General features: G+C 33.0%; 1 protein-coding gene across 1 annotated transcript; it reads right to left on the reverse strand.

The window, feature by feature from the left end:
* Positions 1 to 510: 510 nt before the first annotated feature.
* Positions 511 to 14,126, reverse strand: LOC107946108 (nucleolin 2). The gene is made up of 19 exons (XM_016880313.2): positions 13,813 to 14,126; positions 13,656 to 13,689; positions 13,295 to 13,470; positions 12,894 to 13,022; positions 12,687 to 12,809; positions 12,481 to 12,600; positions 3,932 to 4,030; positions 3,739 to 3,846; positions 3,552 to 3,644; positions 3,325 to 3,396; positions 2,820 to 2,885; positions 2,598 to 2,726; positions 2,432 to 2,512; positions 2,236 to 2,327; positions 2,045 to 2,162; positions 1,580 to 1,668; positions 1,378 to 1,468; positions 1,190 to 1,281; positions 511 to 918 (listed from the first exon to the last, which is right to left on the reverse strand). Exons 1-19 carry the CDS (start codon positions 13,843 to 13,845, stop codon positions 834 to 836), a joined length of 1,830 nt encoding a protein of 609 aa, XP_016735802.1. The 5' UTR covers positions 13,846 to 14,126; the 3' UTR covers positions 511 to 833.
* Positions 14,127 to 16,962: the final 2,836 nt, after the last annotated feature.

Below are 16,962 nucleotides of genomic sequence, written 5' to 3' on the forward strand. Positions count from 1 at the left end.
CTTTCCTGCATTAAGATTATAACACAAAATAATATGATTAAAGAAAAAAACCATGAGCAATCACCCATTCATTTTATCTCCAATTGAGATGTTGAATAAAATACCTGTGCCAGCAGCACCAAGATTTGGCTTATTAGGTGTTCCATGCCCTCTACCATCTCTACCACCACCAAATTGACCACCCCCACGCCTACCACCACCACCTCTTCCACTGCCAGGTCCATCACGGGATTCACCTTTCGGTTTTGCCTCATTCACGGTCAAGGAAAATTTATTAAGTGCTGACCCATCAAGTCCTAGTGTTACGGACTTAGAGTTTTCCCACGCGATCCGTGCGGCCTTAGGCAGTTACTTTGCTCAAAAACGCCTAAGTTAGCCTAATTCACCACAATTATGAATTCAGCAGAATTTCCTTTAAGGCAACCACGAAGAACAGCAGAAGAACAAAGTAATAACGAACTTGAAATATGAACAAAAGTAACAGAAAAGTAAGAACGCTTGAGAGAAAAGTTTAAGTGAATACTCTCAAAATTCTATTCACAACTGAACAATGAGCAGAGAGTCCTCTATTTATAGCTGAGGCTCTCCAAAATCAACGGTCTAAATCAAAATACATCAATGGCTACAATTAAAAGCTATCAAAATATCAAATCTCTAAAATTACATAATCGTATCTTCTAAAGATTACATTTAATATCTAGGATCATATATCTCCAAAGATCACTTTCCTTATTTGCCAAGCTCCGAAGATGGGCTTTTAATTTCTCCAGGCAATAGATCAATCCAATTGGGCCAAATAACCTCCTTCAAATGTGATGAATCGCACGAGTTCGTCATGATTGCGAGATCCCATGCGCAACCCATGACACTAGAGCTTTGTTGAAACTATCCCCGTCGTTGAAATCCAAATAAGCATAACTGCAATTGATTGTACACTGTAAGAATATGGCATACACCCAAAAATAATAAAAATTACACTATTAAAAAAAAGACATTCCAATATTCAAGACTTCAACCAAGGTTAAACTGTAGATACCAAGCAGCAATCAACTAAGTTCTACTTAGCCCTTAAAATAATATGTCTAAGCTTATCCACAATCTTAGGGAGGCTTCATCTTCAAACAAGTCAATCAGTTAAGAAGAGGCTAAAAAAGGGAACAACAAAAATCACTGCAACAGGAGATCATACCCTTTCACACCACCAGTTTCCCAATCTACTGGTATTGCAACCCTAGAAATCTCTCCGCAAGGACCAAAGTGCTCTTTCAACGAATTCTTAATCTGTGAATGTTTTCAACAGAGCAGATAATATAAATTCCAAACACAGTGGAGAAGAGGAGAGATCAACAAATGCAAAATTTCAAATAAACAACTCACCTCATCCTGACCAAGAGACTGATCAAATCCTCTGACATATATTGTTCGAACGTTACCTCTTCCACCTTTTTGGAACGAATTGTTCCCATTGCTGCAAAAAATCATTCAGGAAATTAAGTTCAATAAACAGGCAACATCTAGATCGAAGGCTCAAAAGTTAAATATCCATTCATACATTGACATAGTGAAGGGAAAAAAGGACCTGCTATGTGGTGTATATGCACCCCTTTCACGCGCCAGATCAAGTCTAACAGCACGGTTCGTCAAATATTCACCATTCAATTCTAAGGCCTGTAGTAAAGTAATACGTTAGCTGATAACTTTCTAACTTCTTGACCTAAGAACAAAGAAGTGTGAAGCAAACACATGTGCAGTTCACTTGAAGGCTGTTTAATAATGTGTTAAAATGAAGATACTTGATTACAAATTTTACAGAAATGTTCATAGAATATTTTAATATTAATCAACATTTACTAGAGATACAATTTGGGTAAGTCACACATACCACTTCTATGAAAATCCAAATCAAAACCTATTCTGTATTTAATTTTCATCAGCAAAAATAGTCAACAAAAAGATATTATTTGATTACTTGCAGAAAGAAAAGAAAAGAAAATTATTTTATACATCAAATGTCCAATCCAAAATAGTAAGATGAAGAATTTACCTTCTGTGCAGCCTCTGCAGTAGCAAATTCAACATGTCCATACCCCTTAAAGTTCCCTTCAGCATCAGTGGCAAGACGTATATCCACAAGCTCACCAGCATCCTTAAAGAAATTCTTTCTGCAGAACACATTGATCAGAAGATATTTAAAAAAAAATCAATTTCAGAGGGAATTAAAGAACCTAAACGTACATTTCATCTTGTTCAATTTGGAAAGATAAGTTTCCAACAAATGAAGTCTTTGATCCAGTAGATTGAACTTGAGGAGTTGCAGGAGTTTGGGGCTGCAGAAAAACCTCTAATCAGATTCAAACCTGTTTGACTAATGAACCAAAAAAAGCAGTAGTTATCCAATTTAAAAGAAACTGAAAGGAAAGTTGGCACTTACAGCTTTCTTCCCAGATCTTACATCCTGCGGCTTGGCATTTTTCTGTGGGGTCGTAGCATCCAACATTTCTACATATGTGTCCTATCCAAATATATCGTACACCACTACATTAGGCAATCGTCATAATAACCTGGAAAAAGTGAAAAGAAGAGGGAAATACATGTACTTTTTTCTTTGGAGTTTTTTCATCATCACTTTCCTCATCATCATCGGATGATTCTTCAGATTCCTCCTCTTCACTACTGCTTACCTTTTTAACTTTAGCAGCTTTACCACTATCCGGAGCAACCTTGGACTGCAGCTTATAGAATTAGACAACTTAGTGAATTGATGCTAGAACAACAATAAAAAAGATCTAGAAAAATGTGGGTGATCAAGAAAATTTGACCTTTTTAGCAGCTGGTTGTTCATCCTCACTTTCATCAGAGCTATCATCCTCACTATCATCGCTTTCCTGCAATGTGAAAGGGAAGTTAGCAAGAAAAAGAGTCATGCTTTGTTCACAGAACATAGACAATGTTAAAGATTTAAAGAACTGAAGCAATTAAACCCTAAGACAAGTTACAGTTGGCAAGCAATCTCAGAAAATCGTCGCAGGTAAGAAAAAATATGCCAAAATAAATTGGATCAATCCAAAAAATTCAATGAATGCAGAAGTGCATTTTCCTCCCCACATCAATAATTAGCAAAATGCAAAGGTAGACTGTCAGAGGGTCACACAAAAGAACACAAACCCATCAAACTACTTTTTTTTGAGAACCATTCATTAGAAGAAGGTTTTTGAAAAAAAATCATGAGCAGCAACAAATAATATCACAAGTTGTCGTACTCCTAGAAAATAATGCCAATGACCAGGAATGCAATTATAAGAGTAAAAAGTAAGGAGGAGAAACCTCTTTTGGTTGTTTTGACCCAGCAGTGGGGAATGGCTTTTTTGAAGCAACAAGAACTTTGTTTGAAGGAGCCTGCAGTGTGATATTAATGCAGTGCCAAATTACTACAAGTTCAATGAGAAAAAAGAAGTAACAGAAAATGTCCCATATCTAGAAGAATTGTTCATTCCTCGTTCTAAGGATCTTGGTAACAGAATTTTTCACCAGACTTAAAACTATAGGATTACCTCATCCTCAGAGGAATCAGTTTCTGAGGAACTTCCAGATGAATATTCTTTCTTTGATGTTTTCCCATTAACAGGTTTCTTTGCTTCAACTTTCTGATAAAATTTAATCATCGGCATTACATGAATAACAAAACTTTCATAACCAAAATGAAACTGATATTAATAAAACTAAAATGCTAAAGCAGACCATTTCTTCCTCAGAATCACTATCATCAGAGGAGCTACTACTGGAATCCTCATTTTTCTTGGGGGTAGGAGCAGAAGCCTTGTTCACAGTGATTGCTTTCTTCACATCCTAGAGCAGTGTAACAGAATCAATAAAATATGTACATAAATGAAATAAAAGAAGAAAAGAGAACGTCATGAATGAGACACCAGACCTCTTCATCAGAATCCTCCTCAGAGCTGCTATCACTAGAAGCAGTAACAGATGGTACACTTTTCGCAGCAGAATTGGGCAAAGCAGCCTTTTGAGGTTCCTATACAAGAATATATTAAATTACTGGAATTATCAAACATAATAATATTATGTAACACCCCCTTAACCCCAAACCATCGCCGGAATAGGGTTACGAGGTATTACCGGATCTATCAGACAAGTTATGAATAATTCATTTAAGTCGAAACTAAGTTTAGAAGTACATGCCACATTTAAGTCGAAACTAAGTCGGGTTTTTAGATGCTAATATATTTATTTGATTTTGTTTTATAGATAAAATGTCAGATGAAAAAATATATGAAGTTGAATAGAAAATGCATACCGGAAGTCGAGAACTTGAAGAAACTGAATCTGTTACACTTAATGTGAATCCATTAGATAATCAACTTCCTAACGTAGGAAGAGAAAGAGATGACTCACAATTGTTAAGAACTATAGCCGATGCATTACAGCGTGTAGCAAGAACTCTACCTGCTACTACACCAGTACCAACTGTCAGACGGGCCCCGATTAAAGAGCTACATTTCAGAAGAAGTATATTGGGGAAATGTACATTGAAGAGAAAAAACAAGAGTTTTTAGTGCTGAAATAGGGTAATATGTCACTACTGGATTATGAGTGAGAGTTTTCTAGACTGAACAGGTATGCTTCAGAATATATTCCAACCAAGGCTGATAGTTGTAAACAATTTCTACGAGGACTGCGAGATGAATTCAAGATTCAATTGGTAAGTCTCAGAATTACTGAACTTGTCGATCTGGTTGAGCGAGCAAAAATGATAGAACAAGTATTGGGCCCGGATAAAAAGTCAGAAATGGGTAAATCAGCTGGGAAACGTATGGGAATTACCAGTTCTAATCCATTACCGAAGAGATCCAGAGAATCAAGAAGTGGTTGGAGATCAAACTTTCGGTCTGATAGAGGTGACAGAAGTAGAGAAAAACAGATTACTGTTTCCACCGGTAGTGTAAAAGCTCCACCCCAAAAAAGTGAAAATCCTGATTGCAATTATTGTGGGAAAAGATATTTTGGTGAATGTTGAAAGAAAATTGGAGGATGTTCCGCTATGGCTCTATGAACACTTTGTTAAAGATTGTTCGAAAACTCAGAGTAGTACACCTGCCACATCTCAGAGATCGGTATCGACTGCCAGAGGTAGAAGAATGTCCAGAGGAGGTTCTGTTTTGAGGAGAGGAGAAGCTGGTAGAGGCAGTGATATAGCTACACGGCAATCTGAAGCCAAAGCTCCAGTTGAGCTTATGTAGTCAGAACCCGAGAAGAACGTAATGCTCACGATTTGGTGACAGATATATTTTTACTGTTTTTTGAGCCTGTTTATACTTTGATTGATTTTGGATCTTCACACTCATATATTAATTCAAAATTAGTAGAGTCGGGGAAATTAAAAACAGAAATGTCTAAAGTCTCAATATAAGTATCAAGTCCATTGGGGCAAACAATATTAGTTAATCAAGTGTGCCCGAAATGCCCGCTAATAATTTATGATAAAAATTTTCCGGTGGATTTATTAATAATGCCTTTTGAAAATTTTGATGTTATATTGGGTATGGACTGGTTAGTTGAACATGGGGTAATTTTCGACTGTTATAAAAAGAAATTCAGTGTTCAGACTGAAGATGGTGATAGTGTTGAGGTAAATGGAATCCGTACTAGTATGTTAGCTCAAATCATATCAGCAATTAAAGTTAATAAGTTGCTTCATCAGGATTGTACAGCATATCTGGCATATGTTATTAATTCTGATTCAGTCGGAGTCAGTGTAGTCAGATTAGGACTGTATGTGAATTTCCAGATATATTCCCTGAAGAACTGTTGGGCTTACCACCTAACAGAGAGGTTGAATTTGCTATAGAAGTGTATCCGGGTACAGCACCAATCTCTATACCTCTGTATCGAATGTCGCCCACTAAATTGAAAGAGTTGAAGGTGCAGTTACAGGATTTACTAGATCGTGGGTTTATTAGACCGAGTATTTCACCTTGGGAAGCTCTGGTATTATTTGTTAAGAAGAAAGACGGTTCAATGCGGCTATATATTGATTATCGACAGTTGAACAAGGTAACAATCAAGAATAAATATCCATTACCTCGGATTGACGATTTATTTGACCAACTGAAAAGAGCTTCAGTATTTTCGAAGATTGATTTGAGGTTCAGGTACTATCAGTTGAAAGTAAAGGAAAGTGATATACCGAAGACAGCTTTACAAGGTATGGTCATTATGAATTCTTGGTAATGTCATTTGGATTAACTAATGCTTCAGCTGCTTTCATGGATCTCATGAATCGTATCTTCCAGCCGTATTTAGATCAGTTCGTGGTAGTCTTCATGATATACTGGTCTATTTAAAGACAGAGGCAGAACATGAACAACATCTTAAAATAGTGCTACAGATATTACGGGAGAAACAGTTGTAGGGAAAGCTCAGCAAATGCGAGTTCTGGTTATCAAAAATTGTATTTTTGGGACATATGGTATCGACAGATGGAATCAGAGTTGATCCGAAGAAGATTGAAGCAATTATTCAGTGGAAAGCACCGAAAAATGTATTTGAAGTACGCAGTTTTCTTGGTCTGACTAGATATTATAGAAGATTTGTAAATAGATTTTCGAAAATAGCTTTGCCGATGACTAAGTTACTACAAAAGAATATTCCTTTTGTCTGGGCTGAGCAGTGCCAGAGGAGTTTTGAGACATTGAAACAAATGTTGACAAGGACACCAGTTCTAACTTTACCAGAATCGAGGAAAGATTTCATATTGTATAGTGATGCTTCTCTGAATGGTTTGAGCTGTGTATTAATGCAATACGAAAAAGTAATAGCTTATGCATCTCAACAGTTGAAGCCACATGAACGCAACTACCCGACACACGATTTGGAGTTAGCTGTTGTAATATTTGCATTAAAGATTAAGAGACATTACCTGTATGTTGAGAAATGTTATATTTACAGTGATCATAAAAGTCTTTAATATCTTCTGTCACAAAAGGAGTTGAATCTAAGACAGAGACGATAGATAGAACTTCTGAAAGATTATGATTGTATTATAGATTATCATCCAGGAAAGGCAAATGTGGTAGCAGATGCATTGAGCAAAAAGACAGCGATTGAATTACGGGCAATGTTTGCTCGGCTTAGTATCAATGATGATGGAAGTTTGTTAGTTGAATTAAAAGTTAAGCCAATGATGTTTATTCAAATTAGAACAGCTAAGATGGGAGATGAGAAGATAATGAAGAAAAGAGAAATGGTACAGCATGGTACAGTGGAAAATTTTGGTATTGACGAGCATGATTATTTAAGGTTTCGGAATTGGATTTGTATCCTAGCTACTTCTGAGATTAAAGAGTTGATTCTCCGATAAGCACATGATAGTACTTTTGCTTTGCACCTTGGTGGAACGAATATGTATCATGATCTACGAGAACTGTATTGGTGGCCAGGAATGAAGAAAGATATAGTCAAATATGTTGGTAAATGTTTGACATGTTAGCGAGTAAAAGCAGAGCATCAGGTACCGACAAGTCTACTTCAGCCTATTAGTATTCCTGAGTGGAAATAAGATTGTGTCACTATGGATTTCGTTATAGGACAACCGTTATCAACAAGTAAAAAGAATGCTATTTAGGTAATTGTTGATCGGCTTACAAAGTCAGCTCATTTCATAGCAGTCAAAACTAATTGGTCATTACAGAAGCTTGCCAAGGTTTATATCCGGGAAGTTGTAAGATTGCATGACATTCCTACATCGATAATTTCAGATCGGGATTCGCGGTTTATTTCGAGATTTTGGAGGCAACTACATAATCTTTTGAGAACTCGACTCAATTTTAGTACGACTTTTCATCCACAAACGGATGGACAATCAGAGCAGGTAATTCAAATTCTGGAAGATATGCTTCAGGCTTGTATTATTGATTTTGAATCAGGTTGGGAACGATATTTGCCACTAGCAGAATTTGTTTCTAACAATAGTTCCCAATCTAGTATTCAGATGGCTCCGTATGAAGTATTATATGGTCGAAGGTGTCGATCACCAGTATGTTGGATAGAATTGAATGAAAGAAAAGTGATTGGGCCAGAACTGATTCAAGAAACAGAAAAAAAAACAATTAAGAAGATTAAAGACAGATTGAAAGCAGCCTTTGATAGGCAGAAATCATATGTAGACTTGAAACAGCGAGACATTAAATATTCTGTTGGTGATAAAGTATTCCTTAAAGTATCGCCTTTGAAGAAAGTTTTAAGATTTGACCGAAACGGTAAATTAAGTTTACATTTTGTTAGGCCGTATGAAATTGTGGAGAGAGTTGGACCAGTTGCTTACCGATTGAATTTACCTCCGAAATTATAGAAAATTTATGATTTTTTTCATGTTTCCATATTACAAAAGTATCGATCGGATCCATCTCATATTAATTCTACTAAAAATATTAAGATTAAACCGGATTTGTCATATGAAGAAGAACCAGTTCAAATACTAGCTCGAGAAGTGAAAGAATTAAGAAACAAACGGGTTCCTCTAGTAAAAGTATTGTGGAGAAGTCATAGTGTGGAAGAAGCGACATGGGAACCGGAGGAAACTATGAGATCACAGTATCCTCACTTATTTTCAGGTAAAACTGCGAGAACGAAATTTTTAAGGGGGAAAAAATGTAACGACCCAAAATCCGTGGCCACCAAAAAAGTGTGTTATCGAGCCTCCGTCTTAGTAAACCGAGTTAGTAAATAACTATTAGGAGTACTTAAAATTATTAGTCTAATAGTGTGTTTAATTAGATTTTTTTTATTTAGTGAATTTAGTTTAACTAAAAGTAATTAGGAAAAATGATCAAATTGAATAAAGAGTGAAAGTCTAATTATGATTAAAAGAAAGTAAAAAGGGCTAAAATGACAATTAAGCCATTTAGCATAGTTGATGCGGCATAAAGGGAATAAAATCTAAGATTTTTTTTGTTTTAATTATATAATTATTTATTGATTCTCTAGATCTATTTGGTAATGGATTAGAACTGGTAATTTCCATAGGTTTCCCAGCTGATTTACCCATTTCTGACTTTTTATTCAGGCCCAATACTTGTTCTATCATTTTTGCTTGCTCAACCAAATCGACAAGTTCAGTAATTCTGAGACCTACCAATTGAATCTTGAATTCATCTCGCAGTCCCCGTAGAAATCGTTTATAACTATCAACCTCGGTTGGAATATATTCTGAAGCATACCTGCTCAATCTAGAGAACTCTCGCTCATAATCCAATACTGACATATTACCCTGTTTCAGCACTAAAAACTCTTGCTTTTTCTCTTCGATGTACATTTCTCCAATATACTTCTTCTGAAATTCTTTTTGAAATAAGTCCCAAGTTACCTGATCTTCCGGCAAATGTCTAACCATAAATTCCCACCAGAGATACACTTCTCCTTGTAACAATGATACAACACATATCAGATTCTCTCGGGGAGTGCAATCTAATTGTTGCAAAACTCTTTTTTTTGATTGCATCCAATTTTCAGTAGCGGACGGATCAATTCCTCTTAATCCCAAAAACTCCGTGTCACCATATTTTCATAGCTCTTTAATCGGGGCTCGTCTGACAGTTGGTACTGGTGTAGTAGCAGGTACAGTTCCCGCTACACGCTGTAATGCATCGGCTATAGTTCTTAACAGTTATGATTCACCTCTTTCTCTTTCTACGTTAGGAGGTTGATTATCTAACGGATTCACACTAGGTGTAGCAGATTCAGTTTCTTCAAGTTCTCGACTTCCAATATGCATTTCCTGTTCAACTTCATACATTCTTTCATCTGACATTTTATCTATAAAACAAAAATAAATAAATATTTTAGCATTCAAAAACCCGACTCAATTTCAACTTAAATGTGGCATGTACTTCTAAACTCATTTACGAGCTTGATTTAGTCCGAGAATCGACTAAACCTTAGCTCTGATACCAATAATTATAATACCCCCTAACCCCAAACCGTCGCCAGAATAGAGTTACGAGGCATTACCGGACCTATCAGACAACTTACGAATAATTCATAATTAAAATAACATTCATAATATAATTTAATAATTAAATTCCTATATGTATTAAAACCTGTTTAGTACTTGACTTTTACAACCTGCGCACGAAAATAACCGTACGCTGAGTTTGCATATACTCAGTGGTATCACTATAATTCAATTTATATTTAAATACATTAAATCACATACACATACTTTTACATTACAATTATCATTACTTAATGAACAATTCAATCTTTTATATTATCATTTGATTATATATATCATTCTTATTTCTTTATTTCAATTCTCACCTTTAACATATGTCATATCATTCAAATTTAATTTTATCAGTAAATTTATTTAATTTGCCCCTATTAACTTGATTCGAACTCGGCGGATACACGAATTCCAAACACACCAATACTACACATTGTACCTTAACGATACACAGCACCTAATCATTAATCAGTAACGGTAACAGTAACAGTACTCAACTCACAAAGTGTCGAATTAGTAACAGTAGTCGACATATAAATTCCTGATCAGTAAACCGACAAAAACCCGTACTCTTCCATATCCTATGGCATGCCAACTATATCCGACTAGTTAATAGGATATTTAATTCACTTTCCAGTACAATTTCTATCTTAGTTCAGTATCAATTATAATTCCTTAATTAAATCAGTTTCACAGTATTGCTGTAATTCATTACTTCAGTAATTTCACAGTTCAAGACAGTACATATAACAATATTCAGTAACTTCATAATTCAGTTCAGTATCAGTTTTAATACCCAAACATAAATTTCCATTTTACTAAACACTTACCTTAAAATACTCACCATACATAATTAGTAAATTAAAAACATAATAATGATAAAGTTTGAATTGTAGTGATACAAATCAGAATTCTCTTCGGATTTAATCTTTAACAATCTTTTCTTTCCTTTTTTGGGCCGATACTTCAGGCTCGATATTAGCTACGAACAATTAAAATAATTTCACAATCATTAGCACAACACAATTTAATTGTTGAAATTTTTATCTAACTTTTACTTTAATTTCAATTTGAATCCTAACTAAACCTATATATTTTTCTTTCTCAATTCATACCCTTTTGCTACTCAATTTCTTGCCAAACTCACATTTAACTATCTAATTTTTATCATATTTTCATAATTTCGAATTTATTTCAATTTAATCCCTAAAACTCAAAACTTATAGCTTAGTTTATAATTCAATCATTTATTCAATTCCAATCAAAATTTCTATAAAATAAACCTTCAATTCCATCATTTTTTTCAACATAAACCTTACTAAAAAATCTATTAACTTTTAAAATTTCAACTTAAATCCAAAAACATTTCACTCTAGGATTCTAAAAACATCAAATTTATAAAAAAAGGACTTGATTAAACTTACCAATTAAATTTCAAGCTTTAAAACCCTAATTTTCCCTCTCTTCTTTCTTTCCTTTTTCTTTCCTATTCTGTTTTGAAATGGCTCTGTTACTTTTAGCTTTGTTTCTTTTGTTTTATGTTTTCTTTTTTTTTTTCATTTACTTTATTTTATATTTAAGTTAATTAATAATTATAAAATATCTATTTTAATAACAAATATAATTAATACATTTGTGCTATATCATAACCTTACATTTTTCTTAATCTAACTAATTTATCAAATAAATAAAAATTTTTAATATAATAATTTAATTAATAAATATCTTTTACTTAAAATTTAAGAAAATATACAATTATATTACAAATGTACAAATACATATATTACACATGTATTTTATCATATCCATACAATTGACATATTTTGATTTATTTAATAATATAATATCATTATAATTTAATTATCATTAATTATATAATTAAAACAAATAAAATCTTAGATTTTATTCCTTTATTCCGCCTCAACTATGCCAAATGGCTTAATTTCCATTTTAGCCCTTTTTATTTTTTTTAATTTATAATTAGACTTTCACTCTTTATTCAATTTGATCCTTTTTCCTAATTACTTTTAATTAAACTAAATTCACTAAATAAAAAAATCTAATTAAACACACTATCATACTCATAATTTTAATTACTCCTAATACTTTTTTACTAACTCGATTTACTAAGACGGAGGCCCGATAACACACTTTTTCGGTGCCCACGGATTTTGGGTCGTTACATATTCAATACCAGTAAAACTATAGGTTTTTTAAGGACATCTTGGTCTATCATAAACCCATATTTTTACAGGCTTTCAAGACATGTTTGCCTAGAAAGCTTTTTTTTTTTTTTTGAAAGCGCATAATTAGAAAGCTTTGATAAATATACCAGGGATTTTTTTTTTCTTTTGTAACATTAGTGGCATCCCGGCACTCAACATCCTCTTCATCAGAAGAGCTGTCAAATTGACAAATTCAAAACCAAAGATCGTTCAACAGTTCAACAATCAAATACTTACTTCATCTTCATTTGAGCTGCTATCTTCATCTGAAGAATCCAAACTGCTAGAAGACTTGCCTTTATTAACAGGTGCAGAGCCATTTTTAACAACTGCTACCTTCGTTTTGGCAGCAGGCTCCTATATCAAAATTAAATAGAAGATAAAAAATCAGCAGGTGGTATGGAAAATTTTTGGTTCAGTCCATCATTAGCCTCAGTACTTACCTCTTCTTCAACAGAGCCATCATCAGAAGAAGAATCAGAACTGCTATCAGCTTTCTTCGTCTTAGCAGCAGGAACCGAGCCCTTTTTAGCAACTACAGGTATTTTATTCTTGGCAGGGACTTCCTGGGAAAAAAATTGCAACATAAACAATCATACAAAGAACATGTGCAACCATGCAACTTTTACAAGCATGAGCGTAACACTCACTTCATCTGAGGATGAATCTTCCTCACTACTAGACTCAGAAGAAACTGAACTGCTTGCTTGTTTTTCTTTCTTTGCAGGTAAAGACCCATTTTTGGCAATGGCAGGCTGTTTCTTCAGGGGCACAGGTTCCTGAACCATAAAAAAATAAAAAAGATATAGCATTAAAAAGGCAAAGAAGATACATGATTTCATATGCTTCATTTTATTTTTCTATGAATGTATTACCTAGACAATTAAGAGAAAACAATAAAAAACATATATAACTAAGTTAAAGCAGTTACATAATGTAATGAACTGATACAAAATAGAACATGAATGACAAGTGAACTATCTGCATAAATCAATACAAACAACAACAAACGTAGAATAATAAGTAAATGAGACAGTTGCATTGTTCATACATCCTCAGAATCCGAAGAGTCATCAGAAGAACTACTAGTTTCTTCTTTCTTCTTAGTCTTCTTCTGGGTCTTCTCTTCAACCTTCTTCTTCACAATAGCTTGTGCTACTCCATCGTTTTTCTTCTGCTTTTTAGCAGCCACTTGTTTTTCAGGAGTTTCTTCAGCTTCTCTCTTGCCTATACAATCAGTAACAAAAAGAAAATTAAAGAAAAAGGCACACAAAGTACAGTGAAAACCTTAAACAAACAGTTACGCTACAATGTGGACCAACCTGAAAATACTCAACCTTTATCGCACACTTTAAGAAAGAAAAAGACTAAAAATTCAAAACTAATAATGTCAGTGAGTATAAAATATATACCTTTCTTTCCGGACTGAGGAGGAGTTGCTTCAACCTATGAGAGATAAATTGGAAAACACAAAATCAAACCAAGACTAAAATAATAAATGGATTGAAAAAACGAAAGAAAAAGCCGAGAGAATAATTAGGAGTAAAAACAGAAGTGAAAGAAGAGTACTTTAGTGATAGATTTCTTGCTTGATGTCCCCATAGTTAGGATCTACGGATTATGTCAGAGGGAAAATAAAAACAGACCAGAGTTGCTAGACCCTAATATCAGTTTAGATATTTTTTGGGTAGGGCTTTGGGGAGATATTTGGATCTATTAATTAAATATTATAAGAGATATTTACCCGCTGCCAATGAGGCAGTGGGTTTAAGGTTTTGCGACGCTTAGATAGACCTTGTTTGTGTTGTGGTGAATTATAATAATTAATTTTACCATTATTATTATTATTAATCTTATCTAAAATACATTCTATTACACTTGTCGCGTGTAACAACTGCCTAGTGGGATTATATTTGGGGTTTTCAACTAGCTCACCTATGATCCACTCCATGGGTTAGGCTCGGCCCAGTTTACACCTTAAAAACATGGACCCATACCCAATAAAATACTATAGTTAAAATATGTTATTAATCGTTATACTTTGACTAAATTTAATATTTAGTCTCTGTGTTTAAAGTTAAATTTTTAGTCCTACTTTTTTATATAAAAAATTCAGTCTAGTCGTTAAAATCATAAGCATTTTTTGCTAAATTTTTCAACTTGAAATTTTTATTAGTTTATTCTCATATGACGTGACATATGATTGACAAAAAATAAATTTGACAAAAAAATACTTACTATTTTAATGACTATTCTAATATTTTCAAATTAAAAAAATAGAAATATTTAATTTTCAATTTTTAAAGTACAATACCAAATCTCAAATTCTATACAAGTAAAGGGACTAATAGCACATTTTAACCAAATTCAAAATAATCTCTTTTTTTTTATAGAATGCCTACTTTTAGTAATAAGTCCCCCAACCCTTGAATCGAAGGATAAACATGTTTGGTTGCTCTTGAACCCATGTCCTCCTAATTAAAGCAATAGCGACAATGCCAACTAAATTAATGCTCAATCGTGACACTTTTTTTTTGAAAAACATAAATAAAAATGGGTAAATTTATACTCTTGTGAAAAATGTATGGTTTCTCTTAGTTTGTATGCTAGTAAGTTATTCAACTCAAGTGGTGTGTTAGATATTTAGTTTAGTGCTAATAATGATTGAATGTATTGGTGTTATAACTTCAAAAACAAACATTATATTAGAGAAATTGTTGAGGTTTTATACTTTAAAAGTCTAAAGTTCAAATCTTAATAATATATATTTTAGATTATTTTTATCTTTTAATATTATATAATATCTTTTAAAAAATTTACTCAAAAGATCAAAATCAGAATATGCTAATTTTTTTAAAAAATATCATCCTTTTAAAAACCAAATATTTAAATAAACTATATGTATTAACTATTATTGATGTGAATATGATATGATCTAATATTTATTTAATATTTTTATTTAGTCAGTACTTTGTGTCATAAATTAATTAGTATCAATTTAATTAAAAGTAAATATATGTATTAGGAATGTGAATATAACAATCTGCCTTATTTAAAGGGAAATTTTTTTCTCCGATATAAAAATTTATAAAAAAAAAATTATGTTTTTTTTATAATGGAATGTCAAGTATAATGTATTTTATATGAAACAACTATTTTAGCCAAGTTATTGACTCGCCCTTATATTGGATCATGCTGCCTCTAACACGCATTTTCACCCCTATATCATACAAATAATAACTGACATGATTGATTGAAATTCCCAGTGAACAAAAACTTTCCTCATAAGAACATTAATCCACTTGTTGGTGTTATCGCTGCAAACACAATTCATTGTAGCAAATTGTTGAAGCCATAATAATAATGAACATAAAAATAATAGCGGACATCGAAGTTTAGAGTTGCAGTCTATGTTATACCAAGCTATAAACAAGTTCCTATTATAGTCCTACGCTATCAGTATCACTCCACAGAATTCAACACCACTATCTTTTTCAATCCAAATACAATAATCTAGCAAATTTCCATTCTAAATATCTCACTGTGAGACTCAATAGTGGTCAACTTGGGTCTAGCAACATGAACTACATCATTCTCATGTCTTCTAAATGCATTCAGGATAGATATAGATATTTGATTTATTCTTCAGATGATTTGATTAAGGTTAAGGATTATATTGTTGAAGATCATATCATTCTTAGCTTTCCAAATGGACCAACAACTCATTAGCAGAAACATATACTCTTGCTATCTAAAGTTTCAAACTGTTGAGTATGACTCTTATTTCAGTTAAATTTGAGAAATAATCTTTCAGTTAAACTCTGTTTATTTGTTTCAATCAAACTTTAATTAGTCTAGATTATTTTATTATTATTTGACCTATGAATTTAACCTATAAATAGACTCTTTTACAACCTTAGAAAATACACCTATTAGAGATTAGAACTCATAACACATTTAAAGAATTTTGTGTTTACATTTTGAGAGTTCTTTATTTTCGGGTTTTTGGGGTTTAGTTTTTATCTCCATCTTTTGTACTCTTCATTCTTTTGCCATTATAGTAAAATTATCATTGCTCGTGGTTTTTTATCCTCTTTGGAGGGGTTTTTCCACAATAAATTTGTGTGTTCAATTTTTCATTTACTTGTTCTGTAACACCCCTTACCCGAGACCGTTTCTGGAGTCGAGCATGAGGCATTACTTGGCTTATCTTACCAGTTCGGAGCATAAAAACTAGGTTTGAAAATTTATTTCATTATTCGCAGCAAATCTGTCTAGTCGCGCAGCAGTTACTAAATTAATTATAACTTGAGCTAAAGAACTCGAAATTTAATCCCGTAAATTTTCCCTGAAACTAGACTCATATATCTACTCACCATAAAATTTTTAGAATTTTTTGTTCAGCAAATTAGTACAGTTTATTAGTTAAAGTCTCCCCTGTGTCACCACCAGACTGCCCTGACCTCTAGTTACTAAAAATAAGTTTTCTCGCTATAGGATTTTCATATGAAGTTCTTACTTGTTTCTATAGAAAATAGACTCATTAAGGAATCTAAGCATGTAAATTTCAACTCGTAACCATTTTTGTACAATTTGTAATTATTTTCTAAACTCAGATTAGGGGACTCCAAAAATAGTTCTGACCCTATCTTACTAAAATTCACATATCTTAAAATATAAATTTCTTTTTCCTACACCGTTATTTTTCCATGAAAATAG

This window comes from Gossypium hirsutum, chromosome D12, assembly GCF_007990345.1.
Source record: "Gossypium hirsutum isolate 1008001.06 chromosome D12, Gossypium_hirsutum_v2.1, whole genome shotgun sequence".
NCBI lineage: Eukaryota > Viridiplantae > Streptophyta > Magnoliopsida > Malvales > Malvaceae > Gossypium > Gossypium hirsutum.

What these genes read in the sequence shown, in the direction of transcription:
- LOC107946108 (XM_016880313.2), bottom strand. Translation starts at nt 13,845, where the DNA reads ATGGGGACATCAAGCAAGAAATCTATCACTAAA. An exon ending in ACTCTTCGGATTCTGAGGAT is followed by an intron (nt 13,023 to 13,294) that starts GTATGAACAATG and finishes TTTATGGTTCAG; the next exon opens with GAACCTGTGCCCCTGAAGAA. An exon ending in AAAAAACTCCAAAGAAAAAA is followed by an intron (nt 2,513 to 2,597) that starts GTACATGTATTT and finishes ATATTTGGATAG; the next exon opens with GACACATATGTAGAAATGTT.